The sequence below is a fragment of the Varroa destructor genome, unplaced genomic scaffold (assembly GCF_002443255.2).
Source record: "Varroa destructor unplaced genomic scaffold, Vdes_3.0 BEIS01000005.1, whole genome shotgun sequence".
In the NCBI taxonomy this organism is placed as follows: Eukaryota; Metazoa; Arthropoda; class Arachnida; order Mesostigmata; family Varroidae; genus Varroa; species Varroa destructor.
Window position 1 is genome coordinate 35,875,684 of NW_019211458.1, and position 15,954 is coordinate 35,891,637.

Consider the following 15,954-nt stretch of genomic DNA (forward strand, 5'->3'; position numbering starts at 1 on the left):
GAAAGATAGCTACATAGAACAAAATACATAGATTAAACATAGAAAAATAGACAAAATCTGCACTAAAGCATTTTAGAAAATTGTCGACGTGGAGATAAACCGATCGTGATAATTTTTTTATTATCTTGTCCTAACAAAATACCTATAAGAAATAAGCTCACAGGCTACAATAGTACAATGTATTGGTAAGAGCTTCGTGTCACCTACTATTTTGGTACTTAAGGAACTGGCCAAGGTTTATCTGTGCGCACACTGTTTTACGTTTATTTACACAACTGTACGTTTGCTAGAAGAAATCACTGAACATAATGACATCACCTCTTTGTAGCTTAGAATATTGAGGTAAATTTGCTTCTTTAGCCATTTATAGCGTAGCATAACGCACTGCAGTTTTTTAAAGGTAAAGTTTGATGAGTTCGTCACTGACAGCTGATGGTGTCAAAGTCCCCAAATCAGTAATCAGCAGTCGAATGAGGTCAGGCGAAGTGTAGTCCACGCATGGTTGGCCCTTCTAAAATACAGATACAACATATGAACAAAGATCTTGTATTCAGGCCTGTCTTAGAATAAGCTTACTACGAATACTGGGTTATGTTCATCATGTACACACTGTTATGTAATATCATTAGTGAAGTAAACGATATAATAATTGAGCTACCAATTATCGCACAGATAAAAATAAAAAGATCGTAGAAAACAATCCCTCCTAAGTCAATCGCAACTTGTTTTGTAGATTCGTTTGGTAGGCTTTATAGAACACATCATAGCGTGCTTCGAGAAAATGCTTCGAGAAGAGAAAAACTTCTTAACCTTAAGGGCGTTGGGCAGTGTCTCAAGGTCCTTTTGAGCCAGTGGAAAGAACCGTATACATTTAACACTTTCCGCAAGGACAAACACAGGAACGTTTAACTTTCGAGCCATCAAAGCAATCTGAAAATAGGCAAGTATCTTAGCATTAAGACATTAAGACGATAAGACACAAGCACTAGATGTCTACATAAAATCCAGTACCAATTGGAAACTAGATACCATTAATTGACGTTTAGTAGTGCTAATGTATGAAGATCTAATATAGTCAAGTCATGAATTATCTAAATTTTCTAATTCGCTATTATAGATATATAACTGTCTTTAACCTCACAGTCTGTTTTTTATATATAATGTATTTGTTACGTAATGTCGGTGACGTGCAGTACGTTGCGCTACATTAATTTTGGAGAGCTGTAAACAATGATATGCATTCATGTACAACAATACCATTCAAATAATAATTCGGCTGATAGTAAACGATAGTAGTGTCAATTATGATTGCACAGACCATCAAGGGTTGATAGACACCTTGCATTTCGTATATTGTGAGTCATAATTATTGTTCTTTGAGGTCGGGGCTTTCACTTAATAAACACTGAAGTAATCGGAACTTGAGTATCTAGATAATAAATACCGGGAATGTTCCGATTCGATTAATAATTCCTCCAGACTCCACAATTCCTTCTGCTCCGAGGAGTACTAGATCCGTTCTTTCCATGTAATATCCAACGGCCGAGTCCGCTATGAGCATCACCTCCACTGTACCAGCACCTGCTTCAGCTGCTTTAAGTTCTTTAGCAAGCTGGGCGCCAGCGTTGTCTACACCGCCAGATGATGTGATATACACCATGAAATTTGCGCGTATCTACAACGAAATCCTGTCTTAAATATATACCTTCTAGGATCGTGATTGCTAATTCCGATGTTTGTCTTTTGGTGCGAAAAGGGAAGTTCGAAAACTATTTCGCTGAATAAAACCTTTATTTTTGTAAGTGTACCTACTAGTCGTTTTCCCTATTTAGCGGTAAACTACCTTCGCGGCTTCCAGAAGAGCATCCCTAACAACTCGGGAACGCGAATGTACCATCAGTCTGTGTCCGTTTAGGATGAACGGAGCTGCTAGGCATGCAACTTTCTGACGATCCTTGGAAATCTAAAAAAAGAAAAAGTAACTTAAGTCATCATCAAGTTTTAGGCTACACTAATGGCCAAGAGGGTTTTAAGATTAGCTCAGAACTACTGAAGGATGTATGTCGCTTGAAGCGCATTTCATAATATGTGTGTCACATAAATATTACAATGCAACATTTTGAGATAGAGAAAATACACTGTTTTGTGATGAGCTGTTTATTGTTAATCGCGCTGGAGTGCTTTCTGCGTTAATAGATTTACGATAAGAATTCGATGCCCTCTTGTTTACTGAAAAGCATGATTACATTTCTTTAGCTAAAAATTTGGCGGTATCACACAAAGCGCCATATTCAAGGTGCTAAGAATATCTTTACCTTCTGCAAGAATGCTTCCCCACGAGCCACGAGAGCTGGTTTAAGTTGTTGGAGGTCTACATCGAGCTGCGTAAGTGTAATGAACCTGAGGGACAAAATGCATTCTTTCTGATTCGTAGGTTATAATAATAGTACCTTTACGGAAAGGTACTGTGTAGGCGTTAGGCTCCAATATAACTCTCTATATTCAGTTTATTAATATAATATCAATACATACTTGCCTACGTAAAAATGCGAAACAGATGCGCGACCGATTGTGGTCGCGCGGGCTAAGTTGGCGGTGTTCAGAGACACGGAATTACAATTAACGATTAGCTGTTCGCTAGCTGTAAAACAAATATGTAACATAAGGAAAACAGGATCCTTCCTTAATTCTAATATCGTTGTCCGACAATAGCGTGCGTTTTTTAAATGGGCTATTTTTGTGGTTTTTCCATCTTATCTTTTCATGTTTAATACCACTTTGCACAGATTTTCAATGTTTATTTTTTTCTGTCAAAGTTAACGCTAGAAATCCAGCTGGGAGTCTATGTAGGTCTATCCTTTTATGATGTTGGATGATAATTCTTGATGAGCTTAGTTGTAATGCTATATTTCAATTAGCCAAACCGTTTTTAACGTCACTTGAAAATATCCCTTTGCAAGTAACGGAAAGGCGATAGATCTAGTCACCTGCCTGCGCAGTCGAGTCTGGACGGGAAATCTACTGGGTCCATTCATATGTAAAGCGGCTGCGGCAGATAATTTCGTAGTACACGATGATGTAAACGTCATAACCATACGGAATTTTTTTCAGACTTGACTTGTATGTGGGTCAAGTTTTCTGAATAAAAGATTTTTATTAAGGATAAAAAGTACTTTATTTATTATATACAAAACCAAAAAATCTTATCACAATTATGAACACACCTTTTGAATAACTGGCAGGCACTTTCAACTCCGATAGTTGCACAACTTGATCTTACTAACGCTTTGGATAGGTCATCTAAACTTGTCTGCAAGAAATGATACCAAGATTTAGTACAGTACTTGATCAAAAGTATTTATTATACTAATAAATAAACAGTGTTATTAGACCTACCACAGAGTTTTAGTATTATCTATGAACTTCAATTATCTATGAAACTGTTACCCTTTGACAGTAGAAAGTTTTGGTGATCCTTTAAGACTGCGCTTTTTCTACTCAAATTAATCTCACTGACAGACGATAATCATAAAATAGAATTTTGCAATTAAACGTTTATTTTATAGAGCAATGACCACCGACATAGCGCTACTTTTTCCGGTACCGCAGATGTTGCGCGGTTTCGAATTCATTACTTACTTTCGAAAAGTAAACTAGATTAGAGAAAGAAAAAATTCAGAGATGGTAATAAGAAAGAAGAATTTTGTCATTTGTGTTTTAAAACTCAGGATAAACTTTTTTGTGATAGAACTACGTAACCGAAGTATTTTGTGAATAATTTTATAAGGCACCGATGTTCACTGTACCGATAAAGACAAAAATTTATGAAAAACTGACTTCGCAGTAAGTCTTCAGTAAGTACAAAATCGTAAGATATGCCGCCTTGATTGAAAAAGTGTGTCCATATACGTTTAGACAAGATCTTACTTTTTACATCAATATCCAGTCAGTTAATTAACCAATCATAATAGGCGGATAAATGAAGGATTTCGATTCTATTAAGTTCTTTATTTTTTTTATTTATTTTTGCTTTAAAATTAAATGGTCAAAAAGCTTTTTGATGGCCGGAGATCTACAGGTATTGGCTTAAAGCCTGAGAATTTACTCTTCCATACGGTACCGTTCGAATGCCAAATGAGGCTAACGAAATATTTAAACAAGCTTCGGCTACAGAGGGTGGTAACCTGAATGTTTTCGATTACCAAAATTTCTATCTCGGCAAAATTTGGAAAATAGTCAGTTTTCTTACTAGGCTTCTTGCCGATATCGCAATAAATGCTCGATATAACTATTTTTAACCATGACGCACCTCAATGCACATATTTGAATATACCGAACATTTCCGAGACCGCCTTCGCGATCTACTCTATTGAATGCGATTTAAACTATTAAGGCAACTGGCTGTCAGAATAAGTTAACACTGTTAAACAAATGTTAGGAAAGATCTTTTCATATGAGTTAGTTTTAATGGGTTGAATATGCACAATATCGTCTAAAACATTTATTGCCTTTTTGCCGATATGGAGCCTGTATTTCGATTAACGGTAGCTTATTTGAAAATTTTTGTGATATCGACTGTCAACTGAAGCAAGGTCGCCGTTTTGGTACCAAAAAATGTTATGTTAGTACCCTTCGCCCCTCACAACCGAAGTTCTATTATTATTTTTTAATAAATATAAATAATAGTAATAAATATTAATTAACAAATTAATATTTATTACTATTATTATAAATAACTATTAAATTGCAATATTTATTACATATCATCAAGCCATAGACCACTACAACACAAAACAGTACGCACTACTTTACCTCCTACGTATTTCGATAGTCTTATGTTTTTGCGAAGCTAAATAAAACCATATTCTTTCCAGGATCTGCCTTAGGTCTTTGCATCTCATTTTGTTTGGTACTTTTTTCACCTTTCTTAATATTTCGTTCTTTATTATTTTGTACTCGGATAAAGCGTAGCCGTGAAGCCAACTTTACACTTTAACAGCATAATGAGTTTGGATTGCAGCTATAAGGATGGCATCAAACAATGCATAAATTGGATAACTAACTAACAAGTAGAATTTTAGCTTTTCTGCGTCTGCAGTGAAAAAATGTAATCGATTTGATTTTAAAACTGCAAAATAAATGAGCATTTTTTATAGTTCGACTAATGCTATTACTATAATTATTTTTAACCAGCAATTGAAAATATTATTAAACGAAAAGCAGGACCTTTTTCTACAAACGTGTTAGCTTCCTTCGTCATTCATGTTTTCGAAAACAATATGTATCTACTAATACTTAGCTCTATCACCTTTTTAGATGATCACCTTGAATTTTAACCGAATATTGCATATGAAACGCATACTCAGTATCATTACCTGGAGTTCTTGCACACTGCCATAGTTGGTGTCCTTAACAAAGTTAAGTAACATTCTCACTGCAGGCACAATTGGAGCCTGGTCAGGCTCTTCTTGACATCTTTTCTCCAACTCTCTGGCAAAATCTCCAACCATCGTTCTATCGATGCGAACTTAGTATTAATTATAAAGTAAGCAATTATTCATATAACCTCCAAAATGCTTCCAGATATAAAAAGGAAACAGTCTATCACTTTGGAACAATGATTTTTAGTGTGTCTGCATTTTCGCTAGTGGCTACGCTGGTCCCTCGTGTTCCAAAAGCGATGACTTCGATTCAGCCAGAAGGTTTCTCGAAACCTTTACCGTGATATAATTGTTTATCACCTATATGGATAATGAACAACTTTCTATTAGCTATAAAATCGTCACTAATTTCGTTGATACACACGTTTGACTTACAAATATATCTGAAATTTATGTTCGATAAACATCTAGATATTATAGTATAAACATATATATAAATACTACGCAAATGCAGGATTACAGTAAATATAGGGCATCTGCTAGGGTGAAGCCAATGCCTGCCACAAGTAATCTTCTCTAATATAAATGGAGCAATCCGTCCTTTCATTGAATGGGTGCGTTTTTATGAACGCTTCGAATACAGATATGAAAGGTAGTACAAAACAATCTCAGAGAGAAGTACAGTAAAACTTACGGTAGATTCTAGCCTATAATGCGGAGCAACGCAATGATACAAAGCAGAGTCATTTAACAGAAATACTCCTTAGTACACCACCGTGTGTGCTACTATTTTTACGATAGTCTTTTCGAGTCAAGATACCAAGAGACGAAATCGTTAAATCTAGAACAAACATGAGCCTAGATTTAAAATTATATAAAGATCGATTTAGAGCTATGCTTCTATAAAAGGCGAAGTTCCTCCTCTTTGTTTTTGCTACGGTCTGTCTGTTTACGATACTAACAAAAACAAAAACACGCATCGAACGCCGGCGGCTTGTTCGTGCTGCTGATTCTATTGTTGTTATAGGTGCCGCGGTCGCAAATTTATCGCCGTGTCGTATTATAGCTGTTGTTGTGCGTTAAACAGGAATGACCAGTGTGTAATTTGTGTCATCTTTAAACCAAACGAAACTCGAATATGAGCCGTCGGAGGTCATATGAAGATGATGATGACGATGGTAAGCACTTCCCAGCTAGTATATTAATGAGTTCCTTTAGGTAGAAGTTTTTGACCGGCCAGCCGGTTGTCAAGTTTCCGGTAAAGCGATGTTAATTATCTTTTTAAGATTTATGCTTTCAGCCACTGTAGCTCACTGTAAATTATAGCGTCAATTTCTACTATTAAAGGTACAACTTCAGGTTTGTCAAAAATATTTAATGGTTAGGTAGAGTGAACTAATAGGACGTATTGATATTTGCATATTATTAGTGAAAAAGGATACTTCGTATATGATTAGTGGAACTCACCGATGACCCTATAATTGATTACGCAAAACAATTCGAAGTTGCAGTTGTCCAAGTAACTGAGGTAAATAAAACCCGCTGATTTTGAAATTACAGGAAACGTAGTTTTTATTAACTCCATTTGAATTTTAGTTTCGATTTCTGTGTGCTTTAAGGAACACCATGTTTTAGATTCTATTTAGGTCTTAGCTAGCAGTTGATATTAAGCTGCATTTTTGCAAACTTACATACCGAGTTACGACAGAAACAGCTTGGTATTATAAAATTTGGAAACTAATCGACCTTCAACATTTTCACGATTATCTGTGTACATAGGTTACAGTTACGTCTATGTGACTTTACATAAATATGACGATAATAATATCTATGAGCGTTTTATGTAAAATTGTATAGTAACATTTGTAAATTCAATGCTCTATCCTGTGTATTTCAGATCTTCGCTACAGAAAGCGAAGGCGCGTTGTGTCAGAACCTCGTGAAATTGAAAACAAACTCGAGTCATTAATTTTGCGAGTTGGCGAAAAGGTTGATCACAATTTGCATGTGCTTCATTTCGTTCTTCATTATTTATTGTATCGTTCGACACGACCTGATAGCATGAACGTTTTTGTAGTTGTAATTATAGTAGTGATCTTTACTGGTAATCTCTATAAGTTTCAACTGTGTTTCGCCCCACGATTTAAGTATCATCTGCGGCATTTGATCTAATACAGCTTTTAGTTTCCAACAAAAGAAATGTTGGTGATACTATCTGTTATATTGTCTGGGGTTGACGTAATAAGATAGTAGGAGTCGCCATTTGTCTAGGCGGGTATAGCCTTGAATTGCAACACTATAGCATTTATTATTACAAAGTATTTGAGTAACTATATCCGTCATCGACAAATACCAGATTTCATAATTTTAACCACATTCTCTCTGTTAATAAACTAGGTACACTGGTTTGTGGCTGTTTACTTTCATTTGGTTTGTTGCTGAAATAAGCACTTCGTTACTACATTACGAAATTATTCTGTACTCCCTTTCTCCTCCTATATTAGTTAAATTAAAAGGTAAACCGTAATAGGTACTTCCTCTTGAATTCTCTATAGTTACGACCGGTTCGCTGTGCAGGATTATGCAATCTGGCAGAATATAATCAGATGTCCCAAGACTAATCAGTAGTCTGTGCTAATCGCCTGAAAATCTTGATCTGACTATCGTCAAGCGATTTAAAACAGCACACTTCGCTTATTCTTTTCGAAAAACGATAACAAAATGCAAAACTTTCAATATTCAGGATTTCTCGATGGTTGTATATAATACATGTTCATTCAATATCAATGTTTTCAGAGTACTTCTTCGCTAGAGTCCAACTTGGAACAATTATCGGGAGTTTTATTCTCGGATTTATCCAGTTTCAAGGCCAATGTTTTGAAAATTCTCGTCGATTGGTAAGCTCATTCGAAAGTCTTCTAGGCTTACTATATTTAAAATTTCAACATTATACTTTATGGGATATAAATTATAGGAAATTTATCTCCATAACTGGTGACGGAATTTCTGTCAAAAATTCGTTTAAGGACTTTAAGCAAGTATAGACTGTATAGTATTATTCACACTGAGACCTTCAGACCTATCAAACGGTTCCTTCGTTATACTTGCATAGATTCACGATGAACTTTACAACTAAATTAACTGTTTGTACCTGAAAATATATAAACATGACCATTATACCTATATAGCTATAGTTTATAATCATATAGTAAGGTGCTTAATACTTTAGGTGACCTGATATCTATCTGGTTTACTATGACTTTCCTAAAGTTTTATTTTTTTATTCATTTTAATTCAATCAACTGAAAGTATTGAAATTTGTCATAAGTTATGTGACTATTAAAAAAAATAAAATAAAAAAGTTATTACATGCAAACGAAGCTATACAACTTTCTATATATATATATATATATATGGAAAAGTGGGTTGCAATGAGATAGGTTTGGTAAATACACTGCAATTTTTTGCAAACTTGACATTGCGTGAACAGCCGTTAATTTTGGAAAAAAAAGCGCAGTTTCTCAGCCCAAAATATTTTTTGTACTATCGCAGTCATATAATTCTGTGTAATAGTCCACATCATGAGTCGAACATTTAAAAAAACGACACTTCGCCATCTTTTTCTCAGAGAGTGGACTTGATTGAATATTGTCATCTTTACTATCCAGAGCGCGACTAACTCTGAGCGTACACTTGAGATCTAATGCCAATAGGCCAGAGCTATATAAACATCATAATTCAGTTTTCTTATTCTGCTCTCCATATTTAGTTAATCTTTTTATATACAACAAGCCTGAGCGTACTACAATAATCAAGTATGGAATTGTATCTACTTCGGCATTTCTTCTGTAAAATTAGTGTTCTCTCTTATTATTACATTACATAGATTACAAAGTGAGTCCAACAAGCTTAGACAAGATAGCAAACTTTTTTCATTACCATCCGATAATCATCCACAATAAAAAGAAATACGTTAAGAAGATGATAAGATGTATTTTTGCTGTAATATCTAGTAAATTTCACCAATCAACATATGTTGTCAATCGTTAGGTACTAAGGAGAACTGCAATAGCTAACTGATCTTTTGGCTTGAATTTGTAATCAAAATATATATTGAATGATAGTCTCTTTCAATTCTCGTTATGCGGCATTTTCTTCCATCTTAGCCATATTATATATATGTTGATGCATTCATATTGAGTTCATCATCGTGGATTTCGCACAAGTGTGCACAGTTACACCGACTATGAACTTCAATGGTGTGTAGTCTTATCCACTAGCGAAATAGAAAATAATGTAAACGAGGCTTAATTGTGACACAGGTAATTATAGATGATACTTACAGGATTACATAATACAGAACAACGTAATTTTCTTGACTGTGCTATTTCCAGTGCACAGAAGATGCCTGAAAAGACGTCAATCTACTCAACACTAGTTGGATTATTGAACGCCAAAAGCTATTCCTTTGGTGGTGAGCTCGTTGAAACATTAGTGCGAGCCCTTAAAGAGGCGCTTAGGGCTGCTGAATGGGACACAGCCCGTAATTGTGTCCGCTTCTTAGCTGACCTCGTTAACTGTAAGGTCGTCGATATTGCATCCCTTGTCACCCTATTGGAGAACTTTATCTCGGTCACAGCTGAAGAGAATACCCCACAGGTTAGTGACCTAATCTATGCATCCATAGGGTATACACAATACATTAGAGAAATATATTATGTGGTTTACATCGGATGCGTCTGAGAAGTTCTGAACCTTGCAAAAATGTTTAGTTCATATGACAAGGCATTACTGATGCTGAAGTAAACGATGGATGCCCTAATGAACAAAAAAAGATATCTGCGAAGTGTAGATAATGTTCTAGTTTACAATTGTGTACGACTGGTTAGGTTAGGTTATCCGCCATGCTTTGTTGTTTTAAATTGTTACACAAATATTGTCACGTAAAATTGAAAAATATATCGTCAAGAAAATCCTTGTTATTAATCCTTCTTTAAAAAACATATTGGCAGCGATGAAGTATCTATTTCTCTAAGTGCATATTGACATATAATATTTATAGTAATTCCGCCGTTACACAAATATGTTTTCGCTAAAGCTTAAGATTTTTTTCTAATTTGTTTTATAATTTTTGATAACTTATATTTGACCATTTTGGATTGCCTAGGTTCGTTCGGACTGGTACGTATTGTGCGTGCTTTCATGTTTACCGCTTGTGGGACGGGAACTCCATGAAAGAAGAGAACAGGAACTCGATCGGTTATTGCGCCTTATTGATGCCTACATCTCGCGAAGGAGTAAAACTCACGTTCCTGCGCTTATGGTTTGGAGTTCGGACAGCCCTCACATGCAAGAAGAGGTCAGTTCTCATTCCCTTGCAGCTAAACTATCAATATATTCAGCAGACTTAGTGAACACTATAAACTGATTACATTTAGATAATATCAAGTATTCAGTACAGATGTTCTATTCTAAGATGGATTCGAAAATATCCGAACTATTTGATCACACTATATTTAGCTGTAATTATATGACAATAAAATGAATATTGGTAGGACGTTCGCCACAAGTATTATGTTTCGTATTCGTGTCACCCACTCATCATGTATCTATAAGTTGTTCTAAATTGTTGTATTATCTTGTAGATGGACTGTTAATTCTTAAAAAATATTGAGTGTCATATTTTGATGAAGTTGACTTGATAATAACAACTATTTTTCAAACATTTAGTATTTTGTTCGTAATAGTTAGCTAAGATATAATCGTCATAGTAAGTTAGGCGCAAAAAAATTATTGATATCATTGATAACTCATAGCTAGTTCATTCCTTTATATTGTTGCGACCTGCTCCAGTACTTGGATTGTCTTTGGTCCGCCATTTGCAAGATGCGCAGTGATAAATGGGCAGAAAATCATTTGGCAAGACCGTACCTTGCTTTCGATGGAGTCCTCTCGGAAGCACTCCAACACAGTCTCGCTACTGTGGCTCCACCACCGCACTCGCCTGAAACACACTATCCCTTTCCTTGGGTAGTGTTTAGGCTTTTCGACTATACCGACTGTCCGGAGGTTAGCCCATTTAAGCTGGCATGAAATCTGTATCAAAATGATAATGCATTGTTACAACTCATTATTTCATTATGCTTACAATTGGCCTCTTCTAATATGTGTCATAATCATTTTTATCGTAGCTGCTTTATTTATATGTTTTTAGTTAAACTTGTTCTACAATTCGAGTAAAAAATATTTATGGTTATATTGAAAAATCAACTTTCTGGTTTTTGACCGTTTTGTATTCATGGGCATCTATATGCTTAATATCTTGGTATTGGCGCAGTTACTCTATGCGGACTTACTGATAGGTCAGTTAATTGAATAACTGCTCTCATTGTACAGGGTCCGCCACTTCCCGGTGCACACTCAATCGAGCGCTTCCTAATCGAAGAACACCTTCACAGGCTTATTCGAGTGCATCACCTCGAGCGCAAGAGTTGCGCTGCTGCTCTTCTCTCGTTTCCCGGAAAGTCCAAGGTAAAATTTAAAGAATTTCTGAAAACGACGTCTTTTCAAGGCATTACACCCAAGAATTACCTAAGGTTGGCCGTAACATTGGTGATACAGTTTCAACTAAAGGATATATCGCCAAAATAATTATAAGAGAATTATCCCAAAAGAGTTTATCACTGCGAGTTTTATGCTCAGCTTGTGAATCATGTGAGCCGCGGCATATTTTAACATATATAAGGTTTATTTTTGATTCCGATCATTTTAATCAGGTTCCGTTCGAGTACATGATAACTGAAGTTATCTTCGCAGAGCTTTTCCAGCTGCCCAACTCACCTCAAATCGAAATCTGCTATGGAAGTCTACTGCTCGAGCTCTGCAAGCTTCAACCGAGCACGATGCCACTAGTGCTCGCTCAGACAGTCGAACTACTTTATGAACGATTAGAGACAATGAATGTCAGCTGTGTGGACAGGTACCCAAATGACCAAATATAACCATCATGCATGTTACACGCATCTCTTAGAATACGTAGTAATAGCACACACACATATATATATATATATATATATATACATGATGTTATTAAATGTGCTCATTTATGTTCACGTCCTTGGTGAAATTTCGAAAAAATATGTGAGCTTTAACGTAATTTGGCTACTTGTTCTGTTTTCTTTATGTGTGTTTGTATGCAGGTTCTGCAGCTGGTTTGCCTACCATCTTTCAAATTTCCAGTTTCGATGGACCTGGGAGGAGTGGCTAGATGCAGCTGCATTGCCCCAGTTACACCCGAAACCGATGTTTGTGCAGGGCGCCTTGGCGAAATGCCTTCGCCTGTCGTATCACCAGAGACTTGTTGAGATCATTCCAGCTGAGCTTCAGCCGTTTGTGCCTGCGGCGCCTCTACCAGTTATCAAGTATGGAGAACAAGCGGCCGAGGATACTCCCGGTCTAGCTATATCTAAAAAATTGGCTGAAGCCATTCAATCACGATGTACAGAAGATGAAGCTTTAGAGATTCTTAATGAAATCGACAATGCCAAAACCCAACAGCAGCTGCAGCCTGGCGGAGGACCAGATGAAGATGGTAGGTTTGGAAAATTATCTACTCATGCCCTTCACGAGGTATTAGAACTGCTATGTTTTAATCTTTCAAAAAAAAATATAGAAATCCATCATATAGTATCATCCTTAGGTAATTAAAAAGAGTATTTTGATGTAGATTCTGTGCTTTTATCAGTGATGTGCTTTGAGCAGTAAGTGATGACTGGTCTGCATTTTGATTAATTCTGTCAAGAGCATTTTTGATTTTATGTTGGTTGTAGTTGCAATGATGGACACAACGCCGAATTTGGGAGGCCTGAAGCCAGAACTGCTGAAAATCGACGTATTTGTACACACTCTATTGGCAATCGCGTGTAAAACAATGTCACATTCGTTTGCGGCCATCGCTAAGTTCCATTTTGTTATGAAAAAGCTAGCGGGCCAGGACGCCCCTGATAGGCAAGTCCAGATTCTTTTATCACTCTACGAAATATGGAAAAATCACCCCCAGATGATGCAGGGTATCATCGACAAACTGCTCAAGACCCAAGTGATTGATGCATCCGCCGTCGCTAACTGGGTTTTCTCCGAAGAACTAAAAGCCGACTTCACGAAGTACGTACAACTTAGTGCAGTATTTGCTCCTTTATCAATCGTTCTTTATAAACATCTACCAAGACATTGCTACCATTGCTAATATGTACCAAGCCAATATATAACCCCGTACCCATTAATTAGTACAGATTTATAGTAATATGAATTCCACTCTATTTGGTCAAGGGCATACCTGTGGGAGATCCTGCACTCTACAATTCGTATCAAAATCAAACAGGTTAAACGCCTACAGACAGAACTAGATCAAGCCCGCGCGCGCCGTGACGATCCCGAAGAAGATGAACCCCCTCCCCCTGAGGACCTCGAGCGTGCGGAAGAACGACTTGAGACCGCCCAGGGAGAGCTGAAAAAACTTTTTCTTATCATACTGCAGAGGTTTGTTGTTATCACACATATGTACTTAGCAATGCCATCTACTTTAACGCCGTGGATCGTACTGGAGTCCAATTGAACTCTTATCTAATTAATTATTGTATTCACTCATTGTGCCAGCTGCTTGGCTATCGTCCAATATCTGCATTTACTCAAGAATCATTTACGGCTTGTCGGTTCGCAATTTCGCATAACGTATTCGAGCTTTGTGTTGGGTTGAATTTCATAGATTTATAATGTTGTTAACGGAACATATTTCGACGAATGAGGCTGAAGGTGCGGACGTGAGGACGCCATGGTTCAGGCTAACGCAGGGCAGGCTACTTGAAGTATTATTTAGGGTAAGTTCAAGCAGTTTATTCGGCGCAAAGCTGATTTTTAAATTGCATTTCGTGTTAAACGATAACACATTTCAACTGTGTGTCGCCTGGCCTATACGCGTCATTGTATGCCTGGTAAAAGAGCGTAGTGTAGACAACTGTTGGTTCAAGACGTCGTGATAGCGATAATTATGATAATTTCATCAACGCAAGGGTTCATGTTATAACTGAGTAAAACGAAAAGACGTTACATTTGGTATAAGTTTTGTTCGTGCTAAGTGATAGTCTTTTTAATTTTACTGCTATCGGTATTTATTTCAGCATCATGAGCATGTAGCGAACTACATCTCAACGCTGCAAAGTCTGCTTTTTTCATCGGATGTTGACCCGCACATCCTTGCTGTATACGAACAGTTCCTTGCGCTTAGGAATTAACATCAGCTAAGCCTAAATAGTGGCTCAAAAATAACGAATTTAATCGAGTAGATAGAGAGCTTCTGTGCAAACAATATCATTGCGAATGACAGAGCGGGCAGTAATGAAGCATGTTTTAGTACTCTGCATAATGCTGGCCATCGACAATGCACGCATTCATATAATTACCATCGTATATATGTTTACATCATTCAAAGTAACAACTATTATTGCGTATAGTATTAGAGTGAGGACACGGCTCTATAAGCTAGGAGTATCGGGAATTAAGTGAAAATATGGACGTATAAATAAAGTAACCCAACAGTGAAGCATTGTAGCTCACTGTTGAAACCAATAAACAGATATGATGTCTTTTATTATTCAACCTTTAATTTTGTACTATTTTTTTTATCTTCATCTTATCATGACAACACAGTATGAATGAACACACATGAAGTACCATACTGAATCAAGGCTCAGGGTGGCGCATACGGGGTGCTTAAAAATCACTCTTTCGTATGTAAAATATTATTAGTTTGTGCTCCAAAGTAATTTTTGCATTGTAAAATGTGCATTAAGAATAAAAGAATGAAAAAGAATTTCAAAACAGCTATCTAGAAAGCAAAAAGTGATTCACAGTTCGTTTTAATACGACTTTGTAGAAACAAGCTGTCCGTAAAAGGATGCACACTTTCCCTTAACTGGACAACTCTTTTGACAGCATGGTGACTAACGCAAATTACTTGATTTTACTGCAATAACCTGTTTTATCACGCATTCGGGAGGACTAGTAATGATGGCAAATTTTGTTTCTATCAAAATGGAGCACCTGCACAATATTGTCATACTGTAAAGGTATATCTGATAAGAATTTTTCAAATGAATGCTTACAGAATATCATGGTCCTTGCCCAGACCTGACGGCAACCCGCTTTTTCTCGTAACGAAGTTTATGCCGGAAAATTGACGACTTCTAAAATTATTCTATTTTAGAATTCTTCTAGGAAATTCTTCTAGAATCAAACAGATTTAGTCTCAAGTTTGAATCCCGTGGATATCATCTGTGCACAGACCAAAACGGCAATAATTTCTAATATCTGTGGTAGAAATTGAAGTTACACATTCTGTAGAATATTTTGCAATTTAAGGATTAACTTTGTGTAAATAAGAACTGAAGTTACAAGCATTCAAGCTCTGTATATATATTTTAGGCCAATCTCCATATATACAAACTAAGATATCTGTAAAAAGTGGTTTTAGACAGCCTCAAACCTTGGTTAGTCCCTCTTTTTGAACACCCTGTCT

The 15,954-nt window shown here is 36.4% G+C and overlaps 2 protein-coding genes across 3 annotated transcripts; one reads left to right on the forward strand and one right to left on the reverse strand.

Annotated features, from left to right (window-relative positions):
* Window positions 1–236: 236 nt before the first annotated feature.
* Window positions 237–6,038, reverse strand: eIF2Balpha (eukaryotic translation initiation factor 2B subunit alpha). 2 transcript variants are annotated; one of them, XM_022808914.2, is made up of 8 exons: window positions 5,902–6,038; window positions 5,376–5,741; window positions 3,225–3,310; window positions 2,316–2,400; window positions 1,844–1,963; window positions 1,445–1,675; window positions 811–930; window positions 237–511 (listed from the first exon to the last, which is right to left on the reverse strand). In XM_022808914.2, the coding sequence occupies exons 2-8, from the start codon at window positions 5,508–5,510 to the stop codon at window positions 395–397; spliced, it is 894 nt and encodes a 297-aa protein (XP_022664649.1). In that variant the 5' UTR covers window positions 5,511–5,741; window positions 5,902–6,038; the 3' UTR covers window positions 237–394. The 2 variants fall into 2 exon arrangements, with proteins under 2 accessions (XP_022664649.1, XP_086847721.1); XM_086991595.1 differs by lacking the exons at window positions 3,225–3,310; window positions 5,376–5,741; window positions 5,902–6,038 and adding exons at window positions 2,533–2,641; window positions 2,992–3,173.
* A 302-nt stretch (window positions 6,039–6,340) lies between these two features.
* On the forward strand, window positions 6,341–15,009 carry Cbp80 (Nuclear cap-binding protein subunit 1). Its single transcript, XM_022807413.2, has 13 exons — window positions 6,341–6,559; window positions 7,279–7,370; window positions 8,178–8,278; window positions 9,776–10,040; window positions 10,549–10,740; window positions 11,235–11,450; window positions 11,778–11,912; window positions 12,158–12,360; window positions 12,581–12,972; window positions 13,211–13,544; window positions 13,710–13,919; window positions 14,146–14,257; window positions 14,558–15,009. Exons 1-13 carry the CDS (start codon window positions 6,520–6,522, stop codon window positions 14,669–14,671), a joined length of 2,406 nt encoding a protein of 801 aa, XP_022663148.1. The 5' UTR covers window positions 6,341–6,519; the 3' UTR covers window positions 14,672–15,009.
* The last annotated feature ends 945 nt before the right edge of the window (window positions 15,010–15,954 follow it).

Excerpts from the sequence above, each read along its gene's own strand:
- eIF2Balpha (XM_022808914.2), bottom strand. The coding sequence starts at position 5,510 with ATGGTTGGAGATTTTGCCAGAGAGTTGGAGAAAAGATGTCAAGAAGAG. Across the intron at positions 2,401-3,224 it reads GCCTGCCAGTTATTCAAAAG|GTTCATTACACTTACGCAGC; the intron begins GTGTGTTCATAA and ends TTTGTCCCTCAG. Across the intron at positions 512-810 it reads CACTGCCCAACGCCCTTAAG|AAGGGCCAACCATGCGTGGA; the intron begins GTTAAGAAGTTT and ends TCTGTATTTTAG.
- Cbp80 (XM_022807413.2), top strand. The coding sequence starts at position 6,520 with ATGAGCCGTCGGAGGTCATATGAAGATGATGATGACGATG. Across the intron at positions 10,041-10,548 it reads CTGAAGAGAATACCCCACAG|GTTCGTTCGGACTGGTACGT; the intron begins GTTAGTGACCTA and ends TGGATTGCCTAG. Across the intron at positions 13,920-14,145 it reads TTTCTTATCATACTGCAGAG|ATTTATAATGTTGTTAACGG; the intron begins GTTTGTTGTTAT and ends TGAATTTCATAG.